The sequence below is a fragment of the Plectropomus leopardus genome, chromosome 16, assembly GCF_026936395.1.
Source record: "Plectropomus leopardus strain MGB_pleo_1.0 chromosome 16, ASM2693639v1, whole genome shotgun sequence".
Taxonomy (NCBI): Eukaryota; Metazoa; Chordata; class Actinopteri; order Perciformes; family Serranidae; genus Plectropomus; species Plectropomus leopardus.
The window spans coordinates 15192566-15202467 of NC_142191.1; the positions used below are offsets into that span (position 1 = coordinate 15192566).

General features: G+C 43.3%; 1 protein-coding gene across 2 annotated transcripts in view; it reads left to right on the top strand.

Annotated features, from left to right (window-relative positions):
• Nucleotides 1-8984, top strand: part of sesn1 (sestrin 1) — a 73222-nt gene extending 64238 nt beyond the window's left edge. The window contains exons 1-9 of one of the 2 annotated variants that reach the window (XM_042503182.2): nucleotides 2691-2950; nucleotides 3733-3798; nucleotides 4163-4363; nucleotides 4455-4637; nucleotides 4924-5160; nucleotides 5758-6012; nucleotides 6102-6292; nucleotides 6392-6536; nucleotides 7163-8984. In XM_042503182.2, the coding sequence (XP_042359116.1) occupies nucleotides 2849-2950; nucleotides 3733-3798; nucleotides 4163-4363; nucleotides 4455-4637; nucleotides 4924-5160; nucleotides 5758-6012; nucleotides 6102-6292; nucleotides 6392-6536; nucleotides 7163-7249 (1467 nt within the window). In that variant the 5' untranslated portion in view covers nucleotides 2691-2848 and the 3' untranslated portion in view covers nucleotides 7250-8984. Of the gene's footprint in view, nucleotides 1-2690; nucleotides 2951-3732; nucleotides 3799-4162; nucleotides 4364-4454; nucleotides 4638-4923; nucleotides 5161-5757; nucleotides 6013-6101; nucleotides 6293-6391; nucleotides 6537-7162 lie in introns of those variants that run through there. The other variant, XM_088089026.1, reaches the window with a different exon arrangement.
• The last annotated feature ends 918 nt before the right edge of the window (nucleotides 8985-9902 follow it).

Consider the following 9902-nt stretch of genomic DNA (forward strand, 5'->3'; position numbering starts at 1 on the left):
AAATCCTAACCAGGAGTTCACGCTTGGCACACAGGAGGCGTTCCAGCTGGTTGCGATCTGCAGTCCTCACTGCCACTTGTCACTGAATCTGTTTAAATCTTAAGCACTGCTCCTTTAACTCAACGGTCACTTAACAAGCTTTTTCTTGAGCTTTTCAAATCTTTCAAAGCATATATAATATTATAGAGATGTTAAGCATTTGATGGCAAGTCTGTTATTACACAAGCTTCTTCTCATCCCGGGTAACTTGTTTACAAGCTCTGGTCTGCATAATTCAGCTCTGAGTACCAACTACAAACATGCAGCGTTTTATCATTTGGACCAAAGACGGTGAACAGGAGGAGTAATAACAACCTTGATGTTGGAAGGAGCAGATCTGCCCGGATCACTGCACACACAGAGATACTCCTGATGTGAGTACAGTAAAGCCTACAGAGTAGTCAGTGCGTGCACTCTGACAATAGTGTTTGGCCCCGTCCGCGAGGCCGGACCCCCCGAGCCTAAGCGCTTTTATGTGAAAAGGTTTGGTGTGTCGTAAGCCCTAACGCTGACCAGCCTCTTCTGCAGCTTTGCTGAGCCATGGGGCTCCCAGCAGCCCTGGGAGTGCTGACTCCAGCCCTGGGAACATGTTTACCGCTGCCCCGCACCCCACCCTGTGGCATCAGGAGAGGGACCCGGGGAGGGAGGGAGGGGGCATTTGGCTCGATCCACACAATGAACCTGCTGAACACTGTGCTATCTAACTGTCAGTGCTGGGGACTTGCAATCGGTTGCCAAACTGGCCTGGCCGGCTCTTGATCAGAGTGCACACGGGCAGACATGCCTTTTCTTGTCTTCTAGTCATCATCTCCTCATCATCACAAATTTAAATTGTTTGTCAGGTTTTTATTGGGAACTCAACCAATGGCCTATGTAGCCCGGGGCTGTTGCAGAAAAGATGAACTGAAACAGTTTATTTCACAAAATCTATGACTTTTCCAAACAGTCGTTTGAGTGTAGGTTTCTTCCATGAAATGAGTGTTTGTAACATCTCTGAAAGGTATTTTGTTTTTCTTGGGAAACATGTTTTTTTGAAATCTCGCAGAGAAACATGACGCACAGATGTGCATGTGTGTGCACACACGCTGCCCAGTATGTGGATGTGTTTGTAATGTGGTTGCTGGCGATCCACAGTGGAAACAACACTTAACTCACATGTGTTTCTACATGAAATTTATCTGTTGTTTACCAGGAATCTCAAAGACAAGTGTACAGTGTTGGGGAGTAACCAGTTACATTCAACTAGTTACAGTAATTAAATTACAAAATAAATGTAATTGCAATCAGTTACAGTTACTGAGAAAAAATATATAATTCAGGTACAGCTACTAATCGAAATGTTTTTCATCACAAAGGGGTAACATGAAAAAAAATATTTTTAGTAAAAAGTTTATATGTTAGAGAAAACATTGATCCAGTTGCTCTGCTTTTTGCAGTGCAGGATTGCCTTCTTTTCACTTCTTTGCTGACTCGCAATGTGAGTCAGCAAAGCTGTTAGGAAAAATTTGAACGCAACATTTATACAGCTTTATTTCCCCGTATAAAACATTTGTAAGAAAAGTGATCAAAAAAAATCAGATGTAATAAATAACATTACTTTGTTGATTAGAATACTTATGTAACCTTTTACATGTTACCATGGTAACTAGTTATCTCTAACTTATTACATTTCAAAAGTAACCTCTCCAATACTGCAACTGCATCAGCCATTTCCACATCCAGACCAGTTTGTGTGGATATTTAACTGTAATATAAAATTAGTGGCCCACTGTGTTGTTTTCAGCACATCTGATCTGATATCATTCTGAGTAATTATTGACTTTCTAACCACAGCGGTGCGATAAACCAGTTATACAGTGTTCCAGTGGACGTGTTATTGTCAGACTGGGATAAACAAAGCCATAAGAGCTGCCTTCCTTGTCTCTGCTTCCTCCTAGCTTTGAGAGGACTCCTTCAGCTGGGGCTGATAGGTGGATCACATTATCTGTGGTCTGATAGGCTGCAAACCACAAACTGAAGGGCTGTTGTTGTTGCTGCAGCAGGTCCTGCAGCTATCCATCTCGCTGTGATGCTGATCTTTGCACAGCGGACCTTCTTCTGCTGCCCACCAAGGACAGATGGGGGGTCAGTTTACCCCCCTGGTGCAGCAAGAAGCCAATAGGGGGACTTCCTGCTGCATGCAAGAGCTGGCTTGTTGTTGTTTTCAGTGAATGCACATTACACAGAAGAACAGATACCACTAACGTGCCTTTTTCAAGCCACATTTGGCACTGTTACGAAAGGCTATTTAAAGCAGTGTTTTCCATGATAATTGATTGATTTAGGAACTGATTAGAGAGCAAACTCAAGCAATCGCCCAACATTGATTGCAATTGTGATTGAGCACATAGAGGGCGATGCATTACAGTACATTCAATCATGATCAATGGCAGCAGGGAACAAAAGAAGCAGAGAGAAGTGATGATGTTTTCTTAGAGGGGGGATTGTTCTCTCTGCTCACGTTTAGGACCCCCCTCTCTCTCCTCACGCTTCGCTCCGCCCGCACGTGCTCCTCCCGCCGCCATTGGCTGCCTGGAGGCTGTTTTCGCCACCCGATTGGCCGCCGCGCGCGTCAATCGCACGAGCCTCGACTTATTTACCGAATGTATGCGCGAGAGAGGACGGTATTCTGCTGTAGGGCTGCAACAGCTGACTGCCGAGCACTTTGCCCAGTGCCTCAAGGAACAAAGAGAGGAAGAAACAGCCATCCAGAATACGTGTTATTAATTTGTATTCCCTTCAAATAATCAAAGTGCAGCGAGGACACGCGATGAGGCACGCGGTCGCACCGGCAGAAAGCGTGGAAAATAATTCTTTTGCAGTGACAGACCTGTTAAAGATATGTACCCATTGTGAACGGCTAAGCAAAAAGGTAAGAGAAAGGGAAAATGGGCTTCTGAAACAAATAACACTCTTTCAAAAGAAATCCTTTTTACGCGTCAACATGTCGCGTGGATTTAAAAACGGTGTCACGTTATTGGTGTTTTTAGGCGACGTTTTTCCTCTTTGAATAAACAAGCTGCAGTGCAGTCTTTTGTGCAGGAGGCTTGTTTACGAAGAGTTTGCGGTCGTCGGTCGATAAATCGTTTTTGGTTTATTTTCTCTGTTGGTTTTAGCTCAAAAGAAGTCTTGGTGTAAATGTCACGTTTAGAGGCGTGTTTTTAACTAGGTGTCATTTCTGAATAATAATGTGCATTTCGTGGGTCATTCATTCATCCACTTCATCGGCTTCATTGTGCGCTGCGGGACGGTGTCCGCTAGGAGACATGTCTCGACAAGCAGCGGAAAGTTACCGTAGCCTGCATAATAGAGACACTGAAAAGGTTTCTATTGGGTTTTAATTTTGTATGAGGGAAAAGTTTGTGTTTGGATTTTCACTAATAATGAAATGACAGAGTTTAATGCTGATTTTCGATTTTTTTTTTTTTACTGCTTTGAGTTGCTTCTACAGTGGATACATTTTATCGCTTATTTTTGTTAATTGTTATTTTATTATGGTAGTTATTTTCTCTTTAAACCAGTATTGATCTGACATATTTAGTGGTAGCAACTGTGACTTTTCACTCTGAAGAAGCAATAAAGTGACAGTAGAAATGAGAAGTGATCATCGCAGTGGTATTTAAAGTATGTTTTTCTCCTTTTCTTGTCTTGTAGGACTTGGGAGTAAGGATCCCAAGAACATTAGGAAACGGACCAAGCAGATTTATCCCAGAAAAAGAGGTAAGGACAGTCACTCTCACCTGAAACCTTTAACCTTTTAACAAACCTGAATGATAGAAAAAAATATTAATTTAAGGGACCCTGTACAATTTAAAACATAAATGTTACCATTTGGTGCAACATACCAGATTATGACTTAGAGCTAATTGACATCTGCAGTCCCTCAGCAGGTCAGAACAAAGACATAGCCTAATAATATCTTAATGTAAAATGGTACACAAAAACCCACATAAGACAAATAATAAAAGTGATACAAAGAAGAAGACCTGAGAAAGACAATCCAACATAAAACTACACAAAAAAGCACATAACACACAAAAAAGAGCTACAGACTTATTTATGTCTGGGGTTTTTTTTCTACTAGATTCTTCAAGTCAGTAAAGTGGATGCCAGGACACAGTCGATATTTGAGGATGCTTTTGCAGCCCTCGGTCGCCTCGACAACATTTCCCTGGTGATGGGCTTCCACCCGCAGTACCTGGGGAGTTTCCTCCGGACACAGCACTACTTGCTGCAGATGGACGGACCCCTGTCTTTGCACTACCGACACTACATCGGCATCATGGTACGGTCTCGTTTGTCCTTTGTCAACAAATCCACGCCTCATTTAACGGTTCATATCTGAAGCAGTGGTTGATGTGTCTCCTTTTTCTCAGGCGGCAGCTAGACACCAGTGTTCCTACTTGGTCAACCTCCACGTGAACGACTTCCTCCAGGTCGGGGGCGATCCCAAGTGGCTGAACGGTCTGGATGAAGCCCCGCAGAAGCTGCAGCAGCTCGGAGAACTCAACAAAATCCTGGCCCACCGACCTTGGCTTCTCACCAAGGAACACATCGAGGTGAGAGGACCGGCACGGAGGGTGGACGTGGACACGGAGAGTCTTACGCAACAGGCTGAGATCATGGGTGGAGGCGAAAGTGTAGCTGCAGCTGTAAGACTTGGAAGGATTTGTGGCAGTAGAGGTGTAGTGACAGAGGGATGAGGGGGTTAGGCTGGAAAACGAAGAGACAATAAATTGGTCAGGAAGGCTGAAAACATATTTTCCACTTCCTAAAAGGTCACTGATATTGAAGTCATTACTTGGCTCGACTCACTTTATTTTTCCTTTTTGTTTTTTTTTTCAGCGCCTTCTGAAGGCGGAGGAGCACAGCTGGTCCCTTGCAGAGCTGATCCACGCTGTCGTCCTCCTCACACACTACCACTCCCTCGCCTCGTTCACCTTTGGCTGCGGCATCACGCCCGAAATCCACTGCGATGGCGGACACACTTTCAGACCCCCCTCCCTCAGCCAGTACTGCGTCTGTGACATTGCCAACGGCAACGGTCATGCTAATCATCATGACGATCCACTTGGCAACCAGGTGAGTGGTAAAGGACTGTGTGTGTGTGTGTGTGTGTGTGTGTGTGTGTGTGTGTGTGTGAGAGAGAGAGAGAGAGAGAGAGAGAGAGAAATGTGCTTAAATCCAAGCAATCCAGTTATAATATCAGAACAGGGTTCCTCCAGATCCTTAAAAAGTCTTAAACATAAGACAAAGGAAGTAGGGTTTTTCTTATATTGAGTCATAAAATCTCAAAATAATTGTTAATATCTATTTTTTTAAATAATTCACTGAATGCCTCTCACAGTTACCTAATGCAGATCAGAACAGAAGAGGAAAGTTTTATTGATGTATTTTTACACTTTAAGTAGATCGGTTGACTTTTTAAATTGACCAAAAAGGTGGTACAATAAACATTTGGGTAAAACTGTCTGTTTATGTCAGTTCAGTGTTTTTTTTCCTCAAATTGTGGTCATAGTAAAACTGTAAATGTAATTCTGAGTGGTAATAAAACATTTTAAAATTCTTATATATAACTTTCTTTAAGCTGTAGGAGCCCTGAAGATGTTTTAGCAGCTGTGTGAAGATGCTTCTTGTAGGACTCTCCTAACCACAGCTGTGCCCTCTTGCTCTCCGTAGGAGATGTGTGGCGAGGTGGAGGTGCTGATGGAGCGCATGAAGCAGCTGCAGGAGTGCCGCGACGACGAGGAGGCCAGCCAGGAAGAGATGGCGACTCGCTTTGAGAGGGAGAAGACGGAGAGCATGCTGGTGGTCACAGCGGAGGACGAGGAGGGTGTCCCCTCCAGGGACATCTCGCGACACTTTGAGGACCCCAGCTACGGCTACAAGGACTTCTCCAGGAGGGGGGAGCATGTGCCCACGTTCAGAGTGCAGGTAGAGATCAAACACAGTCTGGATATTGAAGACAGTAAGAAAAAAAAAAGATTGTCCTGTTATTTACTTTTTGTTTCTCTGTTCTCCAGGACTACAGCTGGGAGGATCACGGTTTCTCTCTGGTCAACAGACTGTACCCTGACGTCGGTCAGATGCTGGACGAGAAGTTCCAGATGGCCTACAATCTGACCTACAACACCATGGCAACACACAAGGATGTGGACACCAGTATGCTGCGCAGGGCCATCTGGAACTACATCCACTGCATGTTCGGCATCAGGTCAGTCGCTGAGAAAAGTTTGTCCTGTCATATGACGCAATCTTTATTTGTGCTTAATCAGCACTGTTGCCTTACATTGTGTCTTTCTGCGTTCTTCAGGTATGACGACTACGATTACGGCGAGATAAACCAGCTTCTGGATCGCAGCTTTAAGATCTATATTAAGACTATGGTGTGTAGTCCTGAGAAGACCACCAAACGAATGTATGAGAGTTTCTGGAGGCAGTTTCAGCACTCCGAGAAGGTAAGATCCTGATCCATCCCGGCCTGATCTGTAGCAGCTGTTTTACAAGAGTGTCCTTAGAGAGTCCTTAAACCTAGAAATACGTTTTAACACTTCAGGTGAACCTTACCTAGAAGTCAGTGGGTTTATTGAAGCCTGAGAGACTTTCACGTTTGTTCTCCGACATAAAATCCGTCAGTAAATAGCCCACTCGCGAAGCCTTTATGTGTCTTAAAGAAGACAGTTGCTAATAGAGAATATAGAGCATCATGATGCCAAACACGGCTTTACAGCCTCGTTGTTGTGGTGATGTTGTCAGTCAGTCAATTTTATTTATAAAGCTCATTATCACAAATCACAATTTGCCTCAGAGGGCTTTAATGTTAGCTTGTTACCTGTAGTGATTGCATTTATGCTTAAAAAAGTCAGAAAAGTAATGATTTATGAAAATTACTTTGCTGAACAAAACGTGTAAGTATCAAACTTTAATTTGCCACAGATCTGAATTTCTACAACAATGGGAAAAATCCCATCTGCTTTTTGACGAGGCAGCCAGGGCAATGTTAAGGTCATCCCTGCAGCACTCTGATAGGTTGATAATTGTTCAGTGTTTAATAAGCTTCTTTTCTCTCTTTTTCCTCCTGCAGGTCCACGTTAATCTGCTTCTCATGGAAGCGCGAATGCAGGCAGAACTGTTATACGCTCTGAGAGCGATCACCCGCTACATGACATGAAGTGCTTTTGGCGTTTTTATCGTTGTCTTTTTACTGTCATTGTTGTTGCTCATTATGGGACACTTCAAGAAAAAAAAATCAAAGTGTGTTTAAGGGGGGGATTCAACAAAAAATGTGGAAGAGATGTGAGAAGCCCTGGGTTGTGACGGTGCTTGTTGGATGGATGTTGGAGAAGAGGATCAGAACAAAATGAAAGCAAGAAAATTAAAAAAAAAAACTGTTGAAGAAAGTCATCTCAAACTACAAGTGGATACACACAAACTCTGTTTCCTGCAGTGCCAAAACTGACCAAGTGAGGGCATCCTGGAGCAAACTCCTGCTCCGTTGGGGGAGTTTGTGCCAGGTCGAGCACTGAGACGCATCCAGGACTTCAGTATTCCAGCATGCAACATTTGTGTTTGTTGCCTGCTGGTCGAGTGAAGACCCACAGAAAACCCCCAGAAACTTTGATTCACTGTTATATTTGTTAGTTTCTTTAATATCTTTTTATTTCGTTTTGTATCGAGGAAAGTGGATGTCGTTGCTGATAGTAGTAACTGGAGATGGAAGCATTAACTTTGGGCAAATTTTTTTTTTTAACGTGTGCCTGAACTATCCAGCACAGTGTGCATACGTGCTGATGCTGCTGCTCCCACGTTGTATTCAGCGGGATCATATTGATCCCCAAATCACCCCCCCAACCCCATTTTATCCCCCTATCCATCAGCAATCCACTGCATTACCCCTCATCCCTCTTGTCCCTTACCCCCATCCCAAATTTCAAATGTCAATGTAAGCTAATCCAAGGAGTGTGTGAAAACCAGAGAGGTGTGGAGGAAAACTCAAAGAACACTGTCTGAGCCCTTTTTGAGTGCGACTGTACACGCGTGGATGATGTTCATAATGACTGAGGTGTGTATGTGTGCGTGTGTGTGTCACAGAAATGACGGAGAAAAAAATATTTGAATTTCATGTGTCAAAAAAAAAAAAAAAGCGAGGCACTTTGAAGGAAAGACTTCTTGCTTCTGCTGTAGCTCTGTTATTGTGAGATAACTGTTTATCATTTGTTGATGATGATGATGTCTTTATTTTTCTGGTAACGGGAGAAGAAAAAAAAAAAGCTAATCAAAAAGAAAAGTTAGAAACCAGGTTTTCCAGGAGGGATTTGCTTCCGGTTGCCCTAACCACACCTTATCTGTCTTCCGCTTATCCCAGCTGCCTGGTCATCCTAACAACTTTCGAAGCTTTGGATTGTGAATTTACCAGTAAATGAATACCTCTTCTGTTTTCTCTATAAGAAGTGCTCTTTGGTGAGCAGAGACTCTTTTTCGGGCCGCCGTGTTCCCCATTGTTTGGGGACGCGGCGGGCCATCACAGGGCCGACTGCGGTCGATTAGCTGTCGAACGCAACAGGTTGTAGCTGTGCTTATTTCCCTGCGGGGGAAGTCTAACCAGTGCAAAAGCAGCTTTTTTTAAAAAAAATTTTGAACAGAGGTGTGAACCCTCTGCTGTTTTTGTTTTTTGTTTACTAAAACCAGTAAAGTACTGCATTCTTCTGAGGGTGAATTGAGAGAATCAGACATGAATGAGTGAGGAGGAGGAGGAAGGCGATGATAAAAGAATGGTACATTTGGAAGTGGTTTTGAGAGGAAGTGGAGATTTTTTTTTTCAAACTTCTGACTGATGTCAGTTACTGACACTTTTTTATATGAAACTATATGAAAAAGATGAAAAAAAAATAAACTATGATATTGAATTGTCGTGTATCATTCGTAGTTTTCTCCTAAACAATTTGATTTCACCGTTTCATCAACGAGATTGTATCAGAGGCCGACGCAAGTCAGGACTCAAACAGTCGTAGCACAATCACGTCCACTGTTCAGTTGCATAAGTATAGGAAGTTTAATGACGTGTGGTGACTCATGAAATCACCTTATGTTTCAAAGTACACTCAAGATGACGTCATCCACAGTATGCTGAGTCAGGGGAACAGTTCAGTTTGTCATCAGTTCGGTCTCCATGTGAATTTCACTTTACTGTACGAGCTTGGGAACTGAATGACTCACTGGGAACCAGATAACGGTCCCTGTTCCTGTGGTGCGGTCAAGGTCAAAGTTTCTTTGTTCCTGACCAACATTTGAGTTGAGATAAACAGGGATTCCTTATAAGAGACCTTAATTCTCTTTCCCGCTTGTCTCCACGTCACACCTCACTGGGAAAAATCCTTGACTTCCCTGCTGAGGGTCAAAATCCGTCACGTGTTTCCCGTCTCTCCGTCAAATCACAACCATCCGGAGAGACTCCCAACTGCCTTTACATTTCGGTGGCTTCCCCAGACGTTATATGGAAATGGAAACATTGACATCAGCCACCTGTCTTTCATATCAACCTGAGAAACTACGTAGAGAACAATGTTTGTTATCAGCTCCGGCTAATGAACTGTCGAGGGTTTTTTGAAACATCGACTTGTCTTGTGGTTGTTTTAAGGTCACTGTTGTGTGAAAACTGAGGGATCTGACACCGGGGGGTTTTTACATTAAGTGCCGTTTCTGATTTGTCTCGATGTAATAACCATGTGATTTTGAAATGCTGTACGTTAGGCTACTTGGTGTAACTTGTAAGCACTGCCTGGCCCCATATCTGTGTAATAATAAAGGCTCTGAGAAGCAAAACA